This window comes from Canis lupus, chromosome 1 (genome assembly GCF_003254725.2).
Source record: "Canis lupus dingo isolate Sandy chromosome 1, ASM325472v2, whole genome shotgun sequence".
Taxonomy (NCBI): domain Eukaryota; kingdom Metazoa; phylum Chordata; class Mammalia; order Carnivora; family Canidae; genus Canis; species Canis lupus.
In genome coordinates this window covers 95,701,064-95,715,317 of record NC_064243.1, presented here as the reverse complement: position 1 = coordinate 95,715,317, position 14,254 = coordinate 95,701,064, and the positions used below count along the sequence as shown (strand labels likewise).

Sequence of the window (14,254 nt, the reverse complement as noted above, 5' to 3'; positions counted from 1 at the left end):
CAAATGTACACATGCCTTCCCTATGCAAGAAACCACAAACCTATTTGAATAAGAAAGTACAAAGATAAACTTCAGCTCACAGAATAAATTTTCAAGAATCCCAAACAATCTCAGCATGGAGAAAATCATGAAGAACTGGTATCTAGGGTAGGCTCTGCATGAAACCTCCCATTGAGCTGGGTAGGTCCCCTGACTCAGGACGACGGCTGTCACTACTTGAGTACTGTAGTGCATTCTGGACATCGTTCCCAGGGCTCTATGCTCATGAAGCCATGTGACCCCCACAGTAACCTAAGAGGGAGACAGTATTTTTATCCTATTGAAAAGATGGAAGCAACTGGAAGCGGAGAAGCTAGAAGTGGCGACAAACTCCACACTTGAACCAATGACGTTGCTGCACTGTTCAAGCCTCTGCAACCTCGTGAACAAAACCAACTGGGTAAGACCAGATGTGTCAGACTCAACTGTCCTGAGGACACATCATAGTGCTCAGCCCTCAAGGTACTAGAGTCTGGGAAGAAACAACAAACGGTAATAAAATAATCATTCAAAATGGTGCTCCAATAACCTGTAAGCAGAAACTGATAAGACTGGGAGATTGCAGTCCAGCAGGTTTGGCAGAGCTCAACAGAGTGAGGAACACAGTGAAGGCAATTAGGAGTCACTCAAGAAGTAAAATCTGGATTGACTGGACTGAGAACTAACTGCACTGAAAGGTATTAGGAGTGGCTACCAGGGTTTCACATCAACTGGATGACAGATGATCTTCAAGAGACAGACCATAAAAAAAAAACAAACAACAAAAAAAAATAGAACCAAGGTGAGGATGGAAGGGGCTAGAGTTTATGAATTTGGTTTTGAATGAAAGTGAACCTAAAGTGCCTTTGAGGTGCCCCACATCAATATCAACTCTAAGGGTACTAAGAGGCTTAGAATGCAGGTTCTGACATCTAATTACTGGAGTCAAAATCCCAGTCCAACACTTACTAGCTGTGTGACTTTGGGCAAGTTACTTAACCTCTATGGTCTTCAGTTTCTTACTCTATTCCAATACTAATATTTTCCAACTCCATGGGACTGTTGTGAGAATCAATGATAAAATATACATAAAGTTTACAACATAAGCATTCAACTGTTACTGTTCCTTCTAACACACTCTGATGCAATAAATAAAGTATTATCATTATCTGTTGGTATGTACTTTCCAGAAAATGCCATTACATACAGAAATAAAGAATAGTGTACTACAGCTTTGGTTGTTGTTGATATTTGCCACAAACGGGATTGTATTTTCTGTTGGTGCTGGTCTACATAAATAGGTCATACATATTTCCTTTATCTACTTAATTCAGCCTTAAAGATATTTATCAAGACATTCTTCTTAATGAGTAATAGTCTGTGAATTTCCATTATTTATTTTTCTTTTGATGAGTATTTAAATTGTACCTAAATTTTCCTTAAAAAAAGAAAACTGAAAAAAATAAGAAATAAACTTTTTTAAAAAGATTTTATCTATTTACTCATGAGAGACACAGAGAGCAAGGGAAAGGGGGAGAGGGAGAGAGAGAAAGAGAGAGAGAAGCAGAGACACAGGCAGAGGGAGAAGCAGGCTCCATGCAGGGAGCTCAATGCGGGACTCAATCCCGGGACCCTGGCATCACACTCTGAGACAAAGGCAAACGCACAACCGCTGAGCCACCCAGGCATCCCAGAAATAAACTGTTTTAAATTTTTCTAAATACTTCAATGCTGCAATGAACATTCCTGAAGGTTTCTTTTCTACAGATGTGTACTTCTGACAGGAGGTATCAAGAAGTAGAATTTCTAGGTCTAACAGAATGTGCATTATCTAAAAAAAAAAAAAAAAGATTTATTTATTTAGAGACGCCTGGGTGACTCTGGTTGAGCATCTGCCTTCAGCTCAGGATGTGATCCTCCAGTCTGAGAAGCAGTCTGAGCCTGCTTCTCCCTCTGCTTATGTCTGTCTGCGTCTCTCTCTCTGTGTATTTCATGAATAAATACAATCTTTAAAAAAAAGGACAGGGAGAGAAAGTCTCAAGCAGACTCCATGCAGAGTGCGGAGTCCAGCACAGGGCTTGATCACACCACCCTGAGACCATGACGTGAGCCAAAACCAAGAGTTGGATGCCACCCAAGTGGCCTGAGAATGTGCATTCTTAATTTTAACAAATATGTCTAAAAAAATATTATCTCATTAACTGCCCAGCCAAAACACTATTTGTTCACAAGAGCAGACCTCAATGGGATGAAAAACATCTTAGAAGATATTTGGATAACTTCAAGAAACATCTTGAAACTATCACCAGGTAGAATCTAGGCTTTGCAGGCCCTAAAGCTTATAAAATTTAGGGAGTCCTTGTAAGTAAAAGAATACAAAATTATACACATAGAATTAGAGACAGATGTAAATATTAAAACATTCAGAATTTTAAAAACTTGAGAACTACTATATTTTCTTTTCAAATATATATATGAAGTACACTTCCTTCTCTATATTCTTGAATTTTTATTTATCAATAATTCTGAAAAAATATACAAAGCTAATCAAATGCAACTGTAAGGAACCTCAAGTAGTCAAAACAATCTTAAAAAAGAAAAAGGAATTAAAGAATTAAATAAATAAACAATTTTTAAAAAGAAAAAGTAAGTTGAAAGCCTTAGTTGAAGGACTTAATCAGGACACTTCCTAATTTCAAAACTTACTACAAAGCTACATTGAAAACAAATGGTGCAGTACTGGTATAAAGATAGACATACAGATCAACGGAATTGAAATAAGAGTCCAGAAATAAACACCTACACTCACGGTCTTGGTTTTTGAAAAAGATATTGTGACCATTTGGTGTTAAAAAGAACAGTCTTTCCAACTAACAGTGGTGGACAACTAGATATTAACCCACCAAAGAATGAAATTCGACCTTCTCCTCACATGTTATCTCAAAATGGGGACCCTAGGTGGCTCAGTCCATTAAGCATCTGCCTTCGGCTCAGGTCACAATCCCGAGGTCCAGGGATCTGGCCCCATGTCCACCTCCCTGCTCAGCGGGGAGTCTGCTTCTCCAATGACCTGCTGCTCCCCCAGCTCATGTGCTCGCGCTCTCTCTCTCTTCCTCTCTCTCTCAAATAAATAAATAAAATCTTTAAAAAAGAATTATCTCAAAATGGATCTGAGAACACTGTGAGAGCTAAAATTACAGCTCTCTCAGAAGGAAACAAGTATAAATCTTCATGACCCTGGATTAGGCAACAGTGTCTTAAATATGGCAACAAAAGAAAAAACATAACTCACCAAAACTATCAAGAAAAAGTGAAAAAAATAACCCACAGAATAGAAAATATTTGCAAATCATACATCTGACACAGGGTTAATAACCGGATTATAAAAGAATTTTTACTACCCATAACAAAAAGACAAACGATCAGACTGAAAAATGAGCAGAAGTTTAAACAGATATATATCTTCAAAGGAGATATATAAATGGCCAACAAGCACATGAAATGATGCTCAACATCATTTGTTATTAGGGAAATACAACCAACACCAGTATGAGGCATCACCTCACAGCCAGTAGGAGGGCTAGAATGAACAACAAACGGAAACAAGCGTTGGCGAGCCTGTGGGGAAACAGAAACCCTTGTGTACTGTTGGTGAAGATATTAAAATGGTGCAGCTGCTGTGGAAACTAGTTTGGTGATTCCTCCAAAAACCAAACATAAAGTCACCATATGACCCACAGATTCTACTCCTAAGTATCTACCCAAGAGAAATGAACAGATATATTCAAATAAAAAACTGTACACAGTGTTCAGGAGCATGATTCATAAGATCCAAAAGGTAGAAACAAAATGTGGTAATCCATACAGGGGAATAAAAAACAAGAACAGTGAATAAAATTACCATTCACAGCAAGAACTCAAGAGATGTTTAAAGTCTTGACTTTTGATGGCAGGGCCTAAAAATGAACAGGTGGCACCCTTCCACAGTGCTTTTTTTGTTTAATTTTACCATGTGCATATATAATATTTTTACTTTAGAAATTCCGTAAACTTCAATAATTATTATTACTAAAAACTGACATGTGATATGCAAAGTACTGAAAAGCAAGAACAGAAAGAGTACCTCCAATGAACCACATACAGACCTAGGTTCTTCAACATACATCATTAAAAAACTGAATGCATAACTCACAAAATAGTAGTAAGTTTTTTTGCAAATCATGTATTTGATAAGGGGCTTGTATCCAGAATATACAAAAACTCTTACAATTCAACAATAAAAAGACAACTCAGTTAAAAAATGGGCAAAGGCTTTGAGAAGACATTTCAGTAAAGAAGATACACAGATGGCCAATAAACATGAAGAGATATGCTACATCATTAACCACTAGGGAACTCCAAAACAAAGCCAGGAGATACCACTTCACATGCACCAAGATGACTATAATCAAAAACACAAATGATAACAAGTATTGGTCAGGATGTACAAAAATTGGAGCTTTCAAACCTCGCTGGTGGGAATGTAAAATGCTGCAGCCACTTTGGAAAAGTTTGGTAGTTCCTCAAAATGTTAATACTCATAGAATTATCATGTGACCCAGCAATTCCACTAAATGGAGGTGAAAAGAAATGTCCACAAAAATTTACATGAATGCTCTAAATAACAATATTCACAATATTCAAAAAATAGAAACAACCTTAAATGTGTATGAATGATGAATAAACGAAATGTGGCCTGATCTATTCAAACAATGGAAATGTTATCCAACCATAAAAAATGAAGTACTGACACTCACTACAGCACCGATGAATCGTGTAAACATAATGCTGAGTGAAAAAAGCCACAGAAGACTATATATACTACTTCTCAGATGAAGTGTCCAACATAGACAAAGCTATTGAGACAGAAAAAACAGATAAATGGGTCCTATTTTAGGGGGAGGACTGCATGAGAATAGGGAGTCACAGCTAAAGAAAACGGTTTCTTTTTGGATGAAAGACATTCCAAAGTTGGAGTTGGTGGCACAACTCTCTATATATACTAAAATCAATTATACATTTTGAATTTTATGGTATGTGAATTCTACATCAATAAAGATTTAATAAATAAATAAATAAATAAATAAAGATTAAAAAATATATACATCTTGCAGCACCTGGGTGGCTCAGCTGCTTAAGAGTCTGACTTCAGCTCAGGTTATGATCCCAGGGTCCTCCAATGGGACTCTGCTTGTCCGGCTCCCTTCCCCTCTCCCCTGCCCGTACTCTCTAGTACACGCTCTCTCCCTCTCTCTGTTCCATATAAGTAAATAAAATATTAAACATATATATATATACACATCTTAATATATTTGTATAAATATAATTCCCATGCCATAAAATTATGAAAATACACTTTTAAAAATAAACTAATAAATAAATGAAAATTAAAACATAAGCAAAATATATCAAAGAAATCAATCTGCTGAAAACGAAAAGCAAGTAGATGTAGGAAGACCAGCTGGCAGACCCAGGGAAAGTGCCCTTGGGAGACGATGCTGGCTTGGACAAGAGCGGTGTTGGTAAAGAAGAATGCAGAGAAACTGGAAAGACGTCAGAGACACTCAGGAAGTCTTGATAACCTGGATGTGAACAGTAAGCAAGCAGCAGATGTCAAGAAAGACTTGCATGATGCACTTGATTATTTGCTCTATTTCTGCCACCAATATTTCCAACATGGTTCTCAAAGATAAGCTTTGAAATGGGTCACAATTATGAGTAGAAGCTTGGTAGACTGGGAGAAGTTTGATAAGGGGAAGAGAGAAGTCATTCTTTTGTATGCAGTCTGGGAACCTCATGCAAAAGCACAAATAAAAGGGAGCAAAGGCAAAGCTTAGGCTCCAGGAGCAGGGGAGATTGGGGACTCTGCCTGCAGGCATCTGGGAGCCACTAGAAGTTTCTAACGGAGCAGTCATTCTTGACCCTGAAAAGAGGTAACCCCAGGATAAGTATGAGCAATAAACTGGGAAGGAGAATGACTAGTGAGCAGCCAACGTATAAAGGACAGACCTTGAGGAACCAGGGCAAGGACTGCTGCTCTGAAACCCCGAGTAGGTCAGACAACAAAGCAAAAAATAACTGCTAGGGAAACCTGGTCATACAACTGCCCGTCCTCAACAAATTGCAGATATGGAACCCAGACAACAGATGAGTGCTGGTGCATTCTGCACTGAAGCACCTTCATCAGCCTACAGAGGCCTAGAGGGTGAAGAGCAGTTTGGGGCTCCTCAGACCTCACCTCTGGGAGAACTCTCATTCTCTTATTCCTTGCAGGCTGCTGAGTCCCTCAAATTTTGTACTGGTCTCTATGAGAAGCAAAGGCATTGGGACACTCCTTTACCTGCAGATTCCTTGACCTCACTCATGTTTTTCTTTGCACTGCTTACTGCTGGTTTGCTAGTAAAGCAAAGCATGTATAATGTTAGCCAAGCCTGAGCTGTCATTCAAAGGAAGCTGGGTCAACTTTCTTAAGAAACTATAACTTCCCAACAGCAGATTTTTATGTTTCAGGTAACTGCAAACATCTGAACTTATGCACTTGTCTTGTATGCTTTGATTTCTTCTCTTTGATCCATCTGGATCCTAACTTAAGGGCTTTCCAGACATTTTGTGAAATTCTACTCACTATTTGCATTCATTTAAGTCAAAAGGACAAAACAAACAAACAAACAAACAAAATATGGTGCACATTACTCGCTGCACCTGCAATCTCCATGTCTAAGGTACTGTTTGGACATCTAATGTAACCGAAATCCCGGTAAGGCCAAGCTTAACCAAAAAGGCTCTAATCACTCCAGCCCCAAATCTACTTTCCCACTGAATTTCTCAATACTCCGCCTGTCATGCCACACTACAGGCACACATGCCCTGCTGTACTTCCCAAAAACATAACACGTTTGGATTCCATGCCTTTGACCATGCTCGGGTCTCTGTCTGGGATAATAAACAAATGACAGATTAAATAACTCCTCATACTCCACTAGGAGCTAGATACTCAGGGGACAATTTGTATTGACATTCTCATCTAATTTTCACGGCAGCCATACAATGTTGGTGTTATTTTTCCCATTACACACACACCAAAGTTGAGGCACAGAGACAGTTTGCCTAAAAAACCTCACCACTCCCAAATTCTCCTGCCTAGTCAGGATTGCCTGGAAACCTAGTTCATCTGGCCAAACCCTAAATAGACCCTCAGAATCCCCCTGTCAAGTCCTCCAACCTCCCAAATACAACTGATCATAGCCCTTTTGGGGGGTAGTACAGCTCTTCACCCTCACCAAGCCTTTCAAGGTAGCAGAGCCTTTTTTTGCCAGTATCTTCCTCACTCTGTCAGAAGATGCTTTATTAAAGACAGCAATCATGCCTTAACTCATTTGCACTCCTGCTTCACAGATGACAGGTGCTCAGTAACAACCTGTCTGTCCAAATTAAACGACAGGTCCTCTGGCAAACTGCTCTAGCACGTTCCCCCGACCCCAGGGGGCTCGAGAAAGGAACTGGGCTCCACCCCTCACCCCTCCGAGAGGCAGGTCCCTCCCTCCTCCACAGCCCTCCCCCGCCCCGCGGCATTATATTGCTAATGCATCTGTCTCCTCCAGCGCAGGTAGCTCAAGGGCAAGATCCCTATCACCGACCGCTGGGTCCCCGGAGCTTTAGCGCGGCACCCGGAAGACAAAAACGTGCTCAAAAAGGGTCTCAACAAACTGGAATTCAGTCACCCAAACTAACTTTAACTTTCTACAATAAACAAGGAAGGGGGCCGGGGGGGGGAGGGAGAGAAATTGTTGCGGCTGCACGGCTTTACGTGGGAGATTGTTCAGAACGAGGTGCATTCTCACTGCAGCTTCTGAAACTCCACCCCCGGGGGACCCCGATATCTGAGTGCACAGAAAGCAATTACACAGCAAGCACAAAACCTGCAAGCAAATATCACACACCCGGTTTATTGACCTTGGCTCGTCTAGAGATGAGGGCGTAAGCTGCATGTCTGTCTTCGGCGCTGAGTGGGGCCGCTTTTACAGGTAGGCCGCTCCGGAGTACACCTTTAGGCACTCACAGCACCTCAAGGGTGCAAGGCTGGGGTGGGGGAGGAGAGGGGTCTCGACCCGGGCCGCTCAGCGGACGCTGACGTCAGCCGGGACACTTGACCTTGCGACCCCTTCCCAGGACCCGCGGCTGCCGGCGCCGCGCCCCTCACCTCGGTTCTCCTCCTCCAGGTACCGCACCCGCAACTCGTCCTCCGTCTTCACCTCGGAGCTGTAGCCCCTCCGCGGGGCCGAGCCTCCTCCGGCCGCGGGCGTCCAGCCCCGGGCCCAGACCGCCGGAGCGACGCGCGGGCCAGTCACGGAGCCAGGCAGCCTCCACCCGGGGCCAAGCCGCGCACAGCAAGCGGCCACCAAGCGAGCGCGGCCGGCCTGCAAGGTGCCCAAGGCCCCAGGCGCCGCCGCCGCCGCTGCCGCCATCTTGTCTGTTTACGGCGTGGGCCTGCGGCTGCGGCCCCGCCCCCGCCGCGCGCACGCCGCCGCGCACCCGCCGCCGGGCACGCCCCGCCCCGCCCCCCGGGGCCTCCCCCTGGCGCAGGGCCACGCCCCTCGCGGCCTCGCCCCGCCCCCAGGGCGTCTCTCTGGCGCCGGGCCCCGCCCACCGCCTCGCCCCGCCTCCCCGAGCCTCTCGGGGGCGCCAGGCCACGCCCCTCGCGGCCTCGCCCCGCCCCCAGGCGTCTCTCTGGCTCCGGGCCCCGCCCACCGCCTCGCCCCGCCCCCCGGAGCCTCTCGGGGGCGCCAGGCCACGCCCCTCGCGGCCACGCCCCGCCCAGGCCCGGGGACGCCTGGCTCCAGGGGCCGCTAACCCGGGTCTCCCCTCCCTGGCGCGCGAGTTGCAGGCTTGTCCCGCAGAGGCAGGGTGAAGGCGCTTTCCCAGGCTGTGGAATGGTTTAGGGAAGCATGTCCTATAGAACTCCCCTCTCTCCCAGGGATACGCTCTGGGGTCCTAAGTTAGCTGCAAAGGTGAGCTGAGATGCTCCGTCTCAGGCTTGGCTGGCTGGGTAGCAGCTCTGCGTGGGCCTCTGCTTTATCCATGCATGCAAGAGCCACAGGTTAGCAGGTAACGTGCCTGTGAACATGCGCACTGCTTGCTGTGCGGAGTTCAGGACGCGGGTGAGAACAGCCAACGCAGCCGGCGACCTCAGCCCACCACTCAAGCAGGTGCAATAGAGTCCTGCTAAGCCACCCTCTGGTCTTGGCAAAAATGGGCTCTGCAAAACCATATGCTGAGGCGGCACTGACAGCGTGTGGCTCTCACCTCCGCCGCAAACGCAGAGGATCAATTTAGTGCATAGGGTTTCATCAAAGCAGTTTGAAATTTTCTCCCATCTGGTTTTTATCACATCTCAGCCCGACCAAAGGTGTGCTTAGGAATTCTGTTGGAAAAGTATCCTGCTGTGAGCATACTCCCACTGCCATGCAAATTTCTGCTGTACATCCACATTTTTGGATCCTAAGCAAAACTTTCCTCAATATTACACCCGCACCTCTGTCCAAAGTGGAAAGAAAAAGCCAGATGGGTTTCGTGAGCGCGTCTGCTGTGGGAATGTTTCTGAGGGCACTTTTATTCTACCTTCTGTAGAGAGCCACTTGTGCAATTTCTCTTGAAGTTTAGGAGATGGAAAAACTTGGCTTCCTTTTGTATCGTTTCCCTTTTTCTGACACTCATGTTCACTTTGATGCTAGGAAAGTCAAGAATTCTGTTTATAGCTCACCTGTTACAATTATTGCAACTAATTATTGTTCACTTTATTAATTGCTAATTATTTTGCTCTGTTTACATTGGCTCATCAACGGGTTATAAATTCAAACACAGGAGTTCCAGAACACCTGACACAGTGCTATTTAAAGTAATAAAACCTCATACAAACTTTCAGTTGTAAAATCAATAAATCGCGAAAAGTACAGCATGAGAAGGATAGTCAACAATATTGTAGTGACATTGTATAGCTACAGATGGTAACTACACTTATTGTGGTGAGCTTTTGTGATTCATGTAATTGCTGAATAACTACGTTTTACACCTGAAATGAATATAACATTTTTAAAAGACAGATAAAAAATGTTTTTGAGTGCTGTGACTCTTAAGATATTATTAAAGAAAGAAGCAAGTGGATAAGAAATGCTATTTGGTTGCTTTAAAAAGCTATGTAACCTATCTTTTACCACAATAATTGAATCCAATTATAGTGATAATCTAAAAGATCTTTATTGTAGAGCCAGGAATGTTATACACTGAAATGGCCACAACCACATAGCATAAGGAATATAGCCAATGCTACTGCAATAGGTTTGTATGGCGATGTATAATAGCTACACTTGTGGTGGGCAGGGCATAAGGTATAGAGGAGGTAACTCATGATGTTGCACACCTGAAACTAATGTAACATTGTGTGTCATCTATACTCAAAAAAATTTTTATATAAAAAATAAAATGGACACAATTTATTTTTTTAAATGGACACAATTTCAATTTGAAAATACATTCAACTGTTTATGAAAATTTCTAAATTGCCTATGGTACACATATACTAAGTTTTTAATAGGGTCAGAAAAGAGATGTTCAGAAATATGTTCAGGAACCATCAAAAAACAAAAAATGTCAGAAAAATACAAATGACCTGTAAAGTGACAAAGTTTCACATTTTAACAAAATGAAAAAGGTAAACGAAAAGTAATACAGCCTCAGAAAATACTTGCGATTGATTAGGAAAACTGCAGAAAAAAAAAATCCTAGATTGTTAGAAATCTGATTAAGACGGACAGCGCGTGGTTTTGATGGGATGGAGCCTGACTGGAAAATACAACATAGAGACACTTGCTCCTTCCTTAGTAATTTTAACTCCGATCCTTATTAAAAGCAGCCATGAGGGTATCCCAGTCTGTGAAATTGATTCTTAAAAGTTAATGCAGATAGCAAATATGACCATGACCGTTACAACATGTCAGATCAGACAGACTTGGCCTTGGAGCCCAGCTTGATAATTGCTTTACTTTGATCCATGAGCTATGTAAATACTCCCTGTTTCCATTTCTCCATTGGCAAGAGAGCTAGTACGATATCTATTTCACTTCACGAGTTCTTTAACCTCAATTTCTTCTTCTACAAAATGGCAGGGATTGTGCCCATGGTATAGGGTTGATGAAATAAGCAGGTAACACACTTGGCGCCAGGAAATGAGAACAGAATAGATGATACTAGCCACAATTTACCAACTTCCTTCTCAGTCCATTCCAGACATTTGAATAAGTTGCTTTACATCCTGTCCAGACAACTTTTTTTTTTAAAGTTTTATTTATTTATGATAGTCACAGAGAGAGAGAGAGAGGCAGAGACATAGGCAGAGGGAGAAGCAGGCTCCATGCACCGGGAGCCCGACGTGGGATTCGATCCCGGGTCTCCAGGATCGCGCCCTGGGCCAAAGGCAGGCGCCAAACCGCTGTGCCGCCACCCAGGGATCCCCTGTCCAGACAACTTTGAAGTTGGTATTATTATCCCATTTTGCAGATGAGAGCACTGATACTATGTTACTTAATCAAACTCTGCAGCTAGTCCGTCATGAAGCTGGAATTTGAACTTTGTATATCTGACTCCAATCTGCATGTTCTTAATCACTGTTGTGCACAGCCTCTCCATAAATGGTAAGAGGTCTCCTAAAATTTGATTCCCTTTTCTTTTCTACTTTTCAGCAGAAGACATATGCTAGGAGCAGAGTGTGAGCTGGAAACAATGAATATCAGTTTGGGAGAGGAAGATATGGCTGGTGTTTGGGGGTATTCTATTGCTATTACTACCATCTGTTTATATATAGATTGAGACCTACTGTTCCTTCAGGTTACACCAGGCAGCAAAGTCAGCCTTAAAATGTATCATTGTGCTTGGCAACTGCATACCCAGCTATGATTCTATTACTACATACAAAGAGGGTTACTGATTGTCAGGAACACGATCTGCCACAGACTCTTGATGTTTTTACTTTTGAATCAAAATTTTTGTGAATCCTGAGATAAAGATTCACAGCCCCCCCCCCAAAAAAAAAATGTGATAGGTTTCACAAGAAACCGCTGACACTGGAAATTGAAGACATCTTTCAACATGAGCTTCCTGGAAATAACTGCTATTATATCTTCAGAATTGAAGATTAACTCAAGTATAAGATAAAGGATAACTATAAGGATAAAAAATAAGTATAAGAAATTGTGCACACAATCACAATCATGTTAAACCTGCAAGGATCTACCAGTACCGTGACACACAGAGATGCCTGTCATCTACATGTTTTACAATATAAAACTATGAGAAACTATTTCAAAATGATGTGTGGTACAGATAATGATAAGAAAATGTTAGAAAGTATATATATAACTGTGTTCAGGGTGAGATATTTGTGTGACTTTAAAACTTTTTAAATATTACATAGGCACTTTGCATATTTATTACTTTAAAGTACAAAAAATGGTCCACAGTACATTCCAAGAGGAGTGCAAAGCTTTATTCATGCTTTAGTCCCAAAATAAAAATCAAAAACACCAACACCTTTGAAATTCTTTGGGTCTCTTTTTGGTGTTTTTAAATAGTCTTCTCTTTCAAGTGTTCTCTAAGTCTCCGGAGTGGACCTCCTCTCCAGAATCTCTCCCTTTCCTGAATACTCACCTCCAAGAGGGACGGATTGAATAGCAAACCTGGAAAACCCCATGTCAAGAGTCTTGGAAGTTTCCAGTAAGCCTCAACCAAAGACATTATCCCCACAGAAAAAGTGTGACAGAGGACACCCTCTAAAGAGGCCTGAGTGGACACTGCAATCCACCCCCTGCCAACATTTTGTAGGTTCCATTTATAAGTACCGACCATGAACACATATGCCTGTGAACTCCCTTTACCTACAAGGTAAAAGATAAGTGTTGCACATATAGGGAAACCGAGGCTTTAAATTAGAGTTACATAGCTATACATTACAGAGCAAAGATTCAAACACTTGACTTTAGAATCTGAGTTATTATTTCTTTGTATTGTCTCCTTTTCTCAAGTGGACATCAGGGCTCTGCTGTACCCATTGCCAGCCCCATTCCCAGCTATGGGGAACTTAACCACTCTTCTCTGTTATCCTCTCATTTGGAAACTTCACCCTCTGTTTTAGATCCTATGTGGTCATGATTTCCCAGATACTGCCAATCTTCTCTTCATCCTGCCAGCCCCATAGTTGCCAATAAGTATGCACTCATACACGCAAACATACATGCACACATACACTAGTCTCTGAAGATACATGCCACCACTGTCTAGGATAGGAGGGAGGGACGTCTAAGGACATTGAGGGATGATAGGTAGAGAATATGTGGCTTCATGTGGGGTGATGGAGACATCCTCAAATCGACTAGTGATATTTGTATACCTCTGAGAATATACTAAAAGCCATTGAATTGTACATTTTAAACCGATGAATTGTATGATGTGTAGAACTATATTTCAATAAAAAGAGAAGGTTGATTAGCGCTTCAAGGAGATATGACTGATTCTATATCTGAGACAGAAAAAATGCAAGGCAAGTCCAGAATATTTTGTACCAGAACACAATGAGGTGCTCAAAGACTAACAGAGGTGAGAAAGACACAGATTGAAAGCGATCTCTCTGGCCAAATCTGAGACAAGTGGAGGAGCATCAATAGGAATGATGCCAGTAATGAATACTAACATTTAGATTATTTTTAAGTCAGTGAACAATTAAGTGAACGTCTGGCAGAGGGAGGAGGCCAGTTTCTCCCTGTTGGAGTGGGAGAATACAGATAAGCCAGCCAAGGGAGGTCCTATGATCATGTGTGATGAGGGAATAGCATTGGAGACATCCATATAAACTCATGTTTAGTTTAGTATGGATGCAGATGATTCTGTATAGAAGTATCTAGATAAACGAATATTCATTGGTTAGTATGTACAATATGTGTCCTTGCTTTCAGCTGAGATGCCCCAGAAGCAATGGTATCCTAGTAGCAATGAGCACACTTAGTGCCCAGATCTTGATTTCTAATACCATTCTTCCAGAAAAGTGCTCCTTGGAGAAATAGCTGATTTTAGGACTTTTGCAATACTATAGAAAATATAGGAGATGAGCTAGAAGGATGTTGTAGAGTCAGAAAGTAAGAAAGTGTTAAAA

The 14,254-nt window shown here is 42.3% G+C and overlaps 1 protein-coding gene across 3 annotated transcripts in view; it reads right to left on the bottom strand.

The window, feature by feature from the left end:
* The window catches only part of AUH (AU RNA binding methylglutaconyl-CoA hydratase), a 159,934-nt gene extending 151,380 nt beyond the window's left edge, over positions 1 to 8,554 (bottom strand). The window contains exon 1 of one of the 3 annotated variants that reach the window (XM_025423569.3): positions 8,258 to 8,554. In XM_025423569.3, the coding sequence (XP_025279354.1) occupies positions 8,258 to 8,522 (265 nt within the window). In that variant the 5' untranslated portion in view covers positions 8,523 to 8,554. The remainder of the gene's footprint in view (positions 1 to 8,257) is intronic. The other 2 variants (XM_025423568.3, XM_025423567.3) reach the window with 2 other exon arrangements.
* Positions 8,555 to 14,254: the final 5,700 nt, after the last annotated feature.